Raw genomic sequence first — 13,124 nt, 5'->3', positions numbered from 1 at the left:
TTTAAAAACCAAATCTAAGTTTCGGGAGAGCGGATTGGATCGCATAAGCAAGAAGCTATTACACATCGTGTGCATCTGCGACGGGTGTGTATAGCATGATCACATAAGTTTGCATTGACTGGGGTTGCCCTTGTGGTCTAGCTTAGTGTTGCTGTGAAGACATCTTCACCTTTTCATCTATTTTTTCATGCATTTACTACGCGCTAACAGTTGTCGTGTCTCTACCTCTCATTCATACTTCCATCGCTTAATCTGTTAGTTAGGAGTAAGAGTAGTGCATAGCTTATCACCCTCATCATTCTTTTATTTATTTGCTGCATACACATCACCGTATACCATTTAGCTACAAGTCTCTGAGTTCAACCTCGGATCACTTGAGAAACTTGCGTTCTCATTATACTTGGCGAGAGCGACTTGTGACAGGAACGCATGGTCATTGCATATGAGATCAAAACATACATTTCATTCCAACGCATGACCACCGACGCATAAGAACCAACGCATAACCTAAGACATGCATCGCAAATATTGCGTTCACTAATGTTTGTCATCAAAACTTTAAGGCATCAACCCCAACAATCTCCCACTTATCATAAAGCTAAGTGGGGTGTACAAAAACAAGTACAAAACATTAAACTAGGGCATAAAAGCCCAGTACAAGAAAATCTCCCACTTGCCCTAGTCCAGCCATGGACGGTCCTGTAGACCCATGCTCTGAAGGTGACCCTCAAACACTGTAGCCGTGAGAGCCTTCGCAAATAGGTCAGCAACATTGTGCTCCAAAGAGATCTTCGTGACGATCATGTCTCTTCGATGCAATATCTCGCGGATAAGGTGATAGTTCCCTCTATGTCTTTGCCGCGCCTATAACTCCTAGGCTCCTTGGAGTTCGCCAAGCCTCACTATTGTCGCAATAGAAGGTGATGGGCCTAGACATATCTAGAACAACTTCATAATTATAATAAGCTGCAATGGACATGAGGATGTGGATCGACTTTAACATGGCAATAGGCGAGAAAGTCTCCTCATAGTTGACTCCCTCTACTTGGGTATAACCCTTTGCCACAAGTCGAGCCTTGAAGGTTTGCACCTTCCCATTAGCACCTCGTTTGTGCTTATAGATCCATTTACAATCTATAGGTTTTACCCCATCAGTTTGATCTACATGATCTCATACTGAGTTGAAGTACATCGACTCCATCTCGAAATCCATGGCTTTGACCCATTCATCCCGGTCAACATCCTTCATTGCCTTATGATAAGACAACGAATCCTCAACATCGCCATCTACTATCATAGCAAGGATTTTCGTAAAACCTAAATAGCAAATGGGTGAGTTTGCAACCCTCCCACTGTGGAGGTTACCTTAACTCTTAAGGTGGAACCGACCTACGAGATGAACTATCATCAACAACTCTTGCTGATGAAGCCGATTCTTCAACAACTTTTGTTGAAGTTTTAGTAGTTTCATTGGAAAGCTCATGCAACACGACTTTACTATGTGGATTGTGCTCCCTAATATGATCCTCCTCTAGGAAAGTAGTGTTCATGGAAACAAACACCCTATTTGGATCATAAAAATAACCCCCACGTGTACTTTTAGGGTAGCCTACAAAGAGGCATAACCTCGACTATGGTTCCAACTTCTTGTGATTCACCTCAAGCACATGTGCAGGGCAACCCCAAATGCGGAAGTGACGTAAACTAGCTTTACGCTCGTTCCACGCCTCCAGAGGTGTTCTCGTAACACTCTTAGAAGGAACACAGTTGAGTATGTATACCGCAGTTTCCATTGCGAAACCCCAAAATAAGTCCGGTAAGAAGCGTAACTCATCATCGACGAACCATGTCCAACAAGGTTCTATTTCTCTTCTTCACTACACCATTCTGCTGAGGTGTACCTGGTGCTGAGAGTTGGGAAACGATTCCATGTTCTATTAAATAGTCCTGGAATGCAGAGTCCAAAAGCTCTCCACCTCGATCCGATCGAAGTGTTTTAATTCATCTATCCAATGCGTTTTCAACTTCATCCTTGAACTCTTTGAACTTTTAAAAGGTTTTAAACTTCTGTTGCATTAGATAAACATACCCATACTTAGAGTAATCATCAGTAAAACTGATAAAATACTCATAGCCACCTCGGGCTCGAACATTCATAGGACCACAAAGGTCAGACTGTACTAACTCAAGAGGCTCTTAAAAGGTCTTTTAGTCATCTTACCCTCAAGACAAGATTCGCATACCGGTAAAGAATTTTCTTCTAACTCACTTAGAATGCCATTCTTCACCAATCTCTCAATCTTATTGAGATTGATGTGTCGTAATTGAAGGTGCCAAAGTTGGGCATTTTCTTTTGAAGAGATTCGTTGACGTTTAATTGAGTTACGACAGATTTAAACAACTCTGTGTTATGGAGGGAACTTAAGGCTAACAGCCTTAGCACATAAAAGTTACTTTTCAGATAAACTGTACAAATTTCAACACCATCTTTATGAATAAACACTTTATCCACATTAAAAGAAAGCGTATATTTACATTGTAACAGACACTTTACAGAAATAAGGTTCCTTTTAAGTTCATGAACAACATATACATCGTTTAAAACTAGAAACCAATGCTATAAAGATAATTGGATGTCTCCCACTGCCACAGTTGAGACGACGTGCCCGATGCCTACTCGCATCGTCATCTCACCAGCCTCCAGTTATCGCTAGGATCTAATCCCTTGAAAAGAAGAACAAACGTGATTAGTGGAGCACAAATCAATTATCTAGGCAGAATCATCATTCTCTACTTAACATGTTTCTAGTACAAGTAAATCATATTTACTTTGGTCTGCCTTGGCCTTAGCCTTGGTGGCCTTCCCTTCCTTCAGCTAGCGAGGAAAATTCCTCTTCCAGTGTTTGTTCTGGTTGCAGTGGAAATATTTTCCTTTTTCAACTGGCAGCGTACGCATTCTTGGGGCGACAGGTGGTGGGTTAGCAGACGCTTTCCCTTTCCCCTTACCACCCTTCTTCTTCCCCTTTGCAGAGTTAGAAGTAGAAGGTGCAGACTTCGTTCCTAACGTCGAACCTCAATGGAACGTCCTAAAGGATGAAGCAACATTTCCCTCAACATTTTTCCTCTCCTTACTTTTCAATAAAGATTGGTATGTCTGAAACTCGTTGAGGAGAGTTGTAAGGGTGTATTTCACTTTGTTAAGAATCACATTGCTAACAAAGTGTAGGAAGATCTCCGACAAAGAATGCAGAATTATGCTAACATGATTGCCCTCATCGATAGTAAACCCATTCAACTTTGCCACATTGAAGTGGACTATCATGTTAAGCACATGTTCACGAACAGAGGTGCCTTCCTCCATTTTGAAGTTTAAGATGTATTTAAGAGCCTCGTGCTTGAGCTGTTCAGACGGTTGTCCAAACATCCCCCGCAGAGATTTCATGATCTCACGCGCTGAGACCATGGGCTCATGCTTCTTGGCCAACACGTCATTAAGACTGGCCAAGATATATGCTCAGGCCTTCTTATTTGCTCGTGTCCATCGCTCATACACTTCCCTAACATTTTGAGTGGCATTGGGAGCTGGAATAGGAGGTCAGACCTCCGTAAGGGCAAACATGAGATCCTCGATGATTAGTATCGTCATGATCATATGTTTTCATGTCGAAAAGTTTCCGCTAGTAAGTTTCTCGCCGCTAAGCAAAGCTAAAGTGGCTGTAGCCATTTTTAAAAACTTGTTGCTGAAAAACAAACGAGCTTTTATAAGATTTTGCTAAACCACATTTTAACCAATTAGTTTTAGCAAAATAGTTTCCAAGTACCCTAAGTGTTTTAAGACTTCTATTTTGCAATGATGCCCCAACGAGGCAGGAAAAACGTCATCGGTGGGGTGATCAGATGCCTCTTCACTAGGATGAGACATTCTTAACCATTAGGCAGAACCAACTCTTGGAACTGAACCTAACAGCCACCATTTATTTGGTCTAGAACTGTTAACCTTTAACAATTCTACGTAAGTGTGACCCCTCACTTTGGACGCTAGATTCCCACCCTAATGAGCCCATCGTAAGGAAGAAGCAGATTAGGACAAGAGACTAAGTAACCTTATCCTCCTACAGGAGATCAAATAAAGAAACGCGCAAACTGCCATCTTATAAGGGGACACTACCAGGGTGCCTCGAGGTGATGCGCAGAAACTTTATTCAATCTAATGAGGGAGACCGTGGGATATGCTGTTGCACTTCCCGCTCCCACTTACTATGAACACTCTCTCTATCCACCTTGGTATTAACCTACCAAACACCATCCTTTAGGGGGACACTCTCAGGGTTCCACGAGGCCAAGTGTAGATCTCACGTTGTGGACTATATGGGGGAAATGTGAAAGGTTTAAATGAAGCATCATATGCCCCAAGTACCTCCCACTGAATTTTCTACCTAGGGGTTCATAACTTAGACAATCCGGCTACTAATTTTAGTCAAAGTCATATTTTTAAGGCCACTCATAAATAAATTTTGTCTATGAAACAAAAGAAGTTCCAGTAGTCACATTTAAACACTTTAATGGACTGTCCTTAACTTGTATGCATGCACCAAATCTATCTAATTCACCTTTCTAGGTATGTTCCCAGGTAGGGGTGTTACGTTTCCGTCAACTTAAATACCCCAGCCTAGACAGAACCCCCCTTAGACAAAAGGTCCCTTATAGATAGATTTGCTACACTTTAACCTTTTATTAGTCAATTTAATCTTATTAAACTGATTAAAAGATTAAAGCCTAAAGGTTACTAATCATATTAGAACCATAATCTTAGGTCTATATCATCCAAGTTCTAAACATTTTAAAACCATGAATTAAACCTAAGTGAGCATGCATGTCTTTCTTATTGCTTTTAGTTCTAATTTCTCTTTAACCTTAAAAAAGAAACAACTAAAACACATTGCCACACAACAAGGTATTTATAACGCTTATAAAGTAACCTATTTGTCATGCTTTATGCAATGTCTGATCATTACTATATATAACTTTTATATACTTTGTAATAACCAAGCAAACATGCTTTCCATACACCCTTACACTACAAGAAATTTGAGCTTTGATGTCGGTTGGGAAAAACTAAAATGGATGTACAATGTCGGTTTCTTAAAAACAAAAAAATGGATCTTTAATGTCGGTTTTAAACCAACATTGTAGGTGTACCTATAATGTTGGTTTAAAACCGACATTGTAGGCCAATGTTTTTTTGTTTCCCTCTCTACCATTTTCATTTCCCGCCTTCCCCATTTATCAATAAGAAAATAAAAAAACTAATATATATATTGTGTAAAAGAAAAAAAATTAACCCTCAAATTAAATCCCCAATCTTTTTCTTCTTCTCCGTCCAAGCCCTTCCCATGTCGCCTTCCTCAGCTGCACATTCCCTGGCCAAGACCCTTTCTCCAATCGCCTCACCATCCATTGCCTAGCATCGGCAGTGAGCCTTTTCTCTCTCTTTCTCCGCTGTCAAACTCTCTCTCTAACCCACGAAAAAGTAGATCCACCGCCTGAAGTTCCGATCTTTCTTTCTCTCTCTCTCACTCTCACTAATTTGCAAGCCATATGCCAGATCTAGCCGCTGTGCAGCTCATGTTCATAGATTGAGTTTGTCCATGCCTAAAGTTCATGTTCATTAACCAATCTTGTCTTTTTTGGAGGAAGAAAGGAGAGAGATCGAAATAGAGTCCTTTTTGCAGTCCTTCATCGACCCAAAGAAGAACTGGTTTGCTCGTCAACACATGAAAGTGCTCACCCAACGCCTCCATAATTATGGTAATTGAAACCCTAATCGTTTCTTTTTCTATGGCATTGATTTCAAATTTTGTCCCGTGGAGATTGATGTTGGGTTGTGTTACTATTTTAGGTCTTCGATTCGATCTGTATGATCCATATTATGATATTGATATGAAGAAGGCTTTGAATCGACTCCCTAGGGAGGTTGTTGATGCGGGCAATCAGCATTTGAAGCGGGCCATGGACCTTTCCATGAAGCATCAGTACCTTCCTGATGATCTTCAAGTTTTTTCCTACTATAGATGTTTATCTCTTCCTTAGATCGGTTCGAGCCTCGTCGAAAAAAAAGAAATGTGTTATATGTTTATCATAACCGAATAATCTTCAATTTTATTCTGTATTCAACATGCTCTTAATATAATTGTTGAGCGTGCAATATTCTCGAACTCTAGTATTTTTTTTATAGTTAAATTTCTATAATTTTTCATGGTCACTGGGAAATAACTCTTGATTGTATTGGGTTTTGTTGTTTTTCCCCAACTAAGGACAGGATGTTGAATTCTAAATAGTAAGATGGTTATTAGTTTTAATTATTTCATTCTTTTGGCAGGCCATGCAAACACAATTCAGAAGCTATCTCCAGGATATGTTGGCACTTGTAAGTCTTTCCATTATTTCATATCTCCCGCTTTATTATTTAAAGTGAAAAAAATTTGTGGTAAAAAAAGAGTGAAAAATGTCTGGTCGTGTTCATGGAAATGAGGCAGCTGCTCTATATCGTAGTGTCAGTCATGGTTCTTAGAGTTTTGTATCATATGACCTGTATTTGGGAGTTATTGATTTTGATATTATTTACCATTTGTTAGCCTAGATGCTATCTTGCTATGTACTTGCATTACAGTTGAATTGTTTATCTAGTGTAGTTCTAATTTTATTGAATTCCCCTTCAAGGTTTCTTGTTCCGTCCTCTGTTGTCTTTTTCATGATTTCAGGTTTCATGATCTAGATAGATATCAACTTTTGGGTAATATATGTATGAATCCTGGATATGTTTTCTTTTAAAGCAAAGAAATGACTTGTGTAGGCTTTTGTTTGTGGTTGAATTCTTGATTTGTTCTGATTGTAATATTATACGAGTTTATACAAGTGATTTTCATGCACTACGACCAGATCTTCGCTGTTAATCCTAATTCTTATATTATTTTCAAAAACATTATACGAGTGAAATTTCTTTATCACATGCAAATAAAGTAAAATGTGTGGTGGATTTTTTTTGGTTTGATTAATCTGGATTCTTTGAGTTTTATTTACTGGCGAGTATGGAAGGAAGGCTGGATAAAAAATAAGATAGAGCAAGGTTGATGATTTGATGACCAGTGCAACTTAACCTGCTCAATTTTTATACCCATTGTGTTAGATTGTTTAATATTAATGTCTCAGCTTAGGTGAATAAAATTTGTGTTAATTTAAACTGTGTAGTAGCAGGAAGTAGGGCCGCATGATGCTGCATATGCGTGCTACAACTCTTTTGATTTCTTGGAATACTACTTAGTGAATAGTTGTGGGGATTGTGTGTGGCACATCCCACCATTGCTTTCTACTTGATGTCGACCTATCTTATTCTGCCAAATTTCATCCGATGTCTTGCTAGACTGTTGGTACATAGCTTCTTTAGCATTTTCCCTTTGAACTTTGGGGTAAATGACTTCGTTTAGTAATTAAACAATCTCGTTTAATATTGATCTTTGTTGATATTTATCTTTATTAAACTGGAGAAAGCTGAATGAATGAAGCTAAAGGTAATTTTTTTCCCGCTTTGGGTATGTTTTGCAGGTAAAGAAGGAGAGAGCAGAACGTGAGGCATTGGGATAAATTCAGAAAATTCTTCTAGTTATATTGAAGAAGGAGCTAGCCATGCCATTGTTACTTCAATAAGTTCTTTCCTTTTATCTATTTACGATGATATTGCTTAATGTATTGCCTGAAATGGAGGTAGTGTAACATGATTTTGAAATTCTGTAACACTGAACCTTGTTGAGCAATTGTAGTACTTGAATATAGAAGATAATAAAGATTTCATTTGGTCTTAAGTAAACTATTTTCGAATTGCCCACAATGGCTTTAAATGTTGTATGTTTCTTGGTTCTGTTGCAGTATGTGTTTAACAATGGACAAATGGATCTTACAAGGCTTAAAGATCTTGTTCGCATTGTTGGAAGACAAAGGCTTGTGTTGTATCTTAGTTGTAGAAAAAAGGTACTTCTTTTTGTGTTATTGTTGCTGAGTTTAGAAGCTGTCATGATTGATTAACATCCTAAGTTATGGTTAACCATTTAGATGTAAAAAGTCACCCAAAGTCATCTGCATTGAAACAAACAAAACATCTTGCAGCTTGGGGCTTCACTAACATTTGTCTATGCTCATGCATTGATTAACATTTAGTTTCGATTTAGGAAGGTAAAATGCAATTGTGACAAATAGATGGCAGAAGTTCAGTGATGTATTTCTGTGTTGTATTTGCTTTTAGTTACTTACAATTTGAATCTAATTCGTCTTTGGAATCTTGTTTAGATAATCTAGGACTGACTACCTTCATGTCAAAGATTGATCCTCGATAGTATCTTTTAGTTGAAGATGTTTTTTGTGGTTTCATTTGGTTGAAGTCTTGTATCCATTGGTGTGCTTTTTAGATGCTTGATGTTTTGGTGTTGCTTTAGGGGGCTTTTTACTTTTTAGTTATATGGATAATGTAAAATTTTTTAGTTGAATATGCTAGCCTCGTACGTAAGATATTTATTTTTTATATAGTACTAGCTTTAATTTAATAAATGGACGTAAACTTATGTTGAATTTATCTTCTTTTTTTTTCCTTTTTGTAGTTCAATACAAAAGATGCATACACGCAAGGAGAGATCAACATAATTCGGACCCAATGGGCAAGTTTTGTTGGCCGATTTGTGTAAGGATGTAATTCTTGTTTTTTGTCTCAATAGAATGTAAATGCTAGCTTAGAATAAATGTAAATTTATCTAACCATGATCTTTGTGAATGGAATTAGTATTAATATGATATTTTTGAATGAGAGAAATGATGGCTTGGTGTAAGTATTCTATGAAAGTTTGGTTCTGGTATTGTGATTCTTGTTTGTGAATAAATTCATAGGTGGAAGACATGATCTGTTTATTATTGGAAGCTGTATTCATGGTATTGTGATTCTTGTTTATTCATGGAATTAGTACTAATTGATATTTGTGAATGAGAGAAATGATGGTTTTGGTGTAAGCTGGATTCTATGAAAGTCTGGTTTTGGTATTGTTTTACAAATTTTGGTGGATAAATTCATTGGTGGAAGACAAATATTGATGAGTATATGTAATGGATTGGAAATATTGATTCTTGTTTGTGGATAAATTCATAGGTGGAAGACAAATATTGATGGGCTCGCCATGAAATTTTTTTTATACTTTTTAATATAAAACACAGAAATTTCCTGACCCAACATGAGACATATAATGTCGTTTTTAACTTATTTGACAAAAAAAATGGATTCGGCAACGGATTTTTTTTAAAAAAGGACAGATTTGAGCTTCAATGTCGGTTAAGAATTAAAAAAAAGGCTTTATTGTCGGTTGCAACCGACATTAAAGACCTTTGATCACTAAAGACCTTTAATGTCGGTTGCAATTGACATTAAATACCTTCAATGTCGAGACCTTCAAGGTTGTGTTATTAGTGTTATTGAAGCCCTTTAATGGTTTAAAACTGACATTAAAGGCAATCAACATTAAAGGGCTTTAATAACACTATCTTTAATGTCGGTTGCCAACCGACATTAAAGCCCTTTAATGTCGGTCTAAAACCGACAATAAAGCCTGAATTTCTTCTAGTGTTATACTATAACAATTATAATATAAAGATGATACACGCTAATGCTTTTTATGCATGCATAAATATAACTCTTATATTATATGATACATAAGCATGCTCTTACGTAATTAATCATGCTTCTCTAAATCATAACATTTATAATGAAGAGATGATGCATGACTAATGCATAACCTAAGGTGAGATTTTTCTATATGTACATACAATATGACACATAAATAAACATACATCTCATGTATTAAACCAAAGATTAATGGACAAAAAACCGGAATGAAAAATTCTATCTATTACATTTTTCCATCGAGCAAACCGGTTCACAGGCGAATTGGGTCTTGTATCGCCGGGCAAAGCTCCATCGTTTAATAAATGCCTCCAAGTAAACGATCGCTTATTGCACACTAGACGATAGCGTGAAAAGCTAAACGATCGCTTAGATGACAACGAGGCCGCGAAGCCTATCGTCTAGACGATCGCTTAACACGCGAAAAGGTAAACGATTTACCTCACCTATACTCGGCGGTCGTATAGTCAGTAACTAAGCGATGAGGCTTGCTGAGCTATACGATCGTCTAGTGTGTGTACGCGTTAAACGACACCCGAGCATCCGATACTCCACGATCGCCTACCCCATTGTCTACACGACTCGACCAACGCTTGGTTGTCTTCTTCCTCGAAGAACAGTAACCTTTCTCCGAACTTCTTCATGAACGACTCAAAACTCAAACTAACTTTGAAATTACAGACTCGATAGCAATTAATTATGCCCAAAAACACAGGGGCCTTTACAATTAACTGAAAATGTAAAAGAATTAATCAAACCGAGGTTTCATCCCAGAGAACTCCATTAATCCACACATCCACAAGCGATTTAACAATTAAACAGAGAGTAGACATGCTGCACCCACCGAGAATGTATATGCAATTCTTTACATAAATAAAATTGGAATATCAGAAACTTGGCTCTGATACCAATTTAAGGAACTCTTATACAAGAGTGCCTATGAGCGGAAGCGGATCTTTCCAATTTCATTGTGACAGAATTTCCACACATACATTGTAACATACAGATATGCCTTGAAAACATGAATTACTGGCATGCTTTAAAAGAGAAAATAAAAGACCGAGAGAACGTACTAGTTGAAGAATTTCTTCACAAGAACTCGGTCTCACCGTGAGCAAACTTCTCTCGCTCCTTATCGTCCAACAACAATCGCCTAGCAGCACCACGGTCGTCTAGACGAACAACAGCACATGAACAACAAGCACCTAGCAGCACCACGGTCGTCTAGCGAACGGGGACGACACCACCACTCGAAGCCCTTAGTATTCTCGGAGTGAGAATCCAAAGGGTGTACTTTGATGGAATTGGTAGAGGGGAGGAGGAAAAGCAATCGTGTACTACAAACAAGCAAGTGGGAGAAAGGGAAGACTATCGCATAGTCAGGTGCTTGGTCGTTTAGGTCAGGGTACACGATCGTGTAATAATTGCTAAGTGATCGTCTATCAAAAGGTAAGCGATCGTTTAGTTACTTTTGGTTAAGTGATCGTCTAGTAAAGGTAAGCAATTGTTTAAGAAATCATAGGCGATCGTTTAGGAAACGCGAGTGTGCGATTGTTTAGTAGGCGGGCACTATAGGCTTTCAACACTAAGCGATGCAAGACTACCACACCGTGAGTGATTTTAGTGTATCTTGCGTATCACATGCAAAATGAAAACTATTTTCATTTTATTCTTTAGTTACTAGAACTGAATTCAACTTCTCACTTTTGCACGAATTTGGAGAAAACTTCGGCCAATTATCTCATAACCGCCCAATTAATAAAATAATGAATATAATCATATTATATTCTAAACCTATAGTGTAATATCATATATAAGCTATAGTGTTTTCTCCTCTACTTGATATTTATATCCAATTTCCTCCAATATAAAGTATCTCATACATTTAGTCAATCATATCATATATAATTAACCAATTCAATTATATCATATATAATTGAACTCCCTCTTGTCAATTTGAACATTTCAAACTAACCCAAAACTGATTCTCAACTTGTATCCAAGCTACTAAGGGGACCTTATGGACCTATGGCTCGAAGCTCCAACGGTACGTGAATAGTTGACTAAACTCTTTAGCCACGAGATCCACCATCCGTTAACTGTCAGGCATTCCACTAAAGACCGATAGCTGAACTCTTCTTACCACAAATATATTTCTGTGTCCATCAGATGTAACCAATCGTGAGTACCATAACCCTTCATAGATGCTCGAAAGTACAGCTGTGCCAATTTATCGTTTTTCCTCTGTAGTTACATCTCACTCCTTAAGTACCACTGATTCCTCTAATGAATAATACAACATAGTCCAACTATGTGTGAACACCTCTTGGGCCATGAGAAAGTATGTGGCGCCACATCGTTCAAGCCCTGGAATCAGCATTTAAGAGAGCTATCTATCTACTTACCCCTACATCGGGGAAGGAGTGAATTCCATCTTGTGTAGCTGAGTTTCCAGCTCCCAAATCAGACGAACCCCCAAAGTGGTAGGTTTAAGTCGGCGAACTGGCCACTCGCACCCTTGCATATCAAAGGACCGCCCTCAATGGCAGGAGTTCCTAACTCACTCAGGATTGAGGTCAGGTTACTTATGGTCATCCTAGTGAAGTGAAGTCTCTGTCATGAACGGTGTTATATAACGACACGTTAACACTTCGTGGTCAGGTTTTATACAAACTCTTTGTATAGGACGCCCCCCCTCGCATGTCCCCTACACGAATGATCAAGATCAGACCATCTGTGACAAGTCACAATACTTATAAGTGTTCCATAAAGCAGGCTGCATCCATAGCATTACCAGGATAAGGTTCTCTCATTTATTCATATACTACAAACCATTTTGGTTATCTCTTAAGACATGATCCACTTGTATGTCACCACATACATGTTTAAGTAACATAAAGACATCCGTGGATTTTAGTTTATTGGTTTGTGGTAAAGCAAATAAAACATTCAGATCAGCAAAATCAAGAAGTGAAGTAAATATCATATATTATACATCACAAGCGTTCGTATAAACTGTTTACAAACTACAGGGCATGAGACTTTAGGGCATCAACCTCAACATTAGCAACTCTTCCCATAGAGGGCCTCAAACGGCGACATGCCAATAGTAGCTTGATAACTATTATTATATGCAAACTCTATCAAATGCAGGTGGGAGTCCTAACTCCCTGAAAACTCTAACACACAAGTGCATAACATATCCTCCAGTGTCTGGTTTAAACGCTTTGTCTGACCATCCGTCTGTGGGTGAAATGTTGTACTGAAATCCAATCGAGTACCCAACGCTGCTTGGAGACTCTTCCAAAAGTTGGATGTAAGGCGAGGGTCTCTATCCGACACAATGGACACAGGTACTCCATGAAACCTCACTACCTCTTTTATGTATACCTGCACCCACTTACTTACC

The 13,124-nt window shown here is 38.2% G+C and overlaps 1 protein-coding gene across 1 annotated transcript in view; it reads left to right on the top strand.

The window, feature by feature from the left end:
* LOC120069860 (cytochrome b-c1 complex subunit 7-2, mitochondrial-like) overlaps positions 1 to 12,009 on the top strand; it is a 13,902-nt gene extending 1,893 nt beyond the window's left edge. The window contains exons 2-6 of the mRNA XM_090313647.1: positions 5,694 to 5,808; positions 5,900 to 6,054; positions 6,380 to 6,427; positions 7,603 to 7,637; positions 11,934 to 12,009. Coding sequence (XP_090169773.1) covers positions 5,694 to 5,808; positions 5,900 to 6,054; positions 6,380 to 6,427; positions 7,603 to 7,637; positions 11,934 to 12,009 — 429 coding nt within the window. The remainder of the gene's footprint in view (positions 1 to 5,693; positions 5,809 to 5,899; positions 6,055 to 6,379; positions 6,428 to 7,602; positions 7,638 to 11,933) is intronic.
* The last annotated feature ends 1,115 nt before the right edge of the window (positions 12,010 to 13,124 follow it).

The sequence above is a fragment of the Benincasa hispida genome, chromosome 5, assembly GCF_027475165.1.
Source record: "Benincasa hispida cultivar pf3 chromosome 5, pf3_genome.v1.1, whole genome shotgun sequence".
NCBI classification, from domain to species: domain Eukaryota; kingdom Viridiplantae; phylum Streptophyta; class Magnoliopsida; order Cucurbitales; family Cucurbitaceae; genus Benincasa; species Benincasa hispida.
The sequence above is the reverse complement of the archived record's forward strand: the minus strand, read 5'-3'. Positions and strand labels throughout refer to the sequence as shown.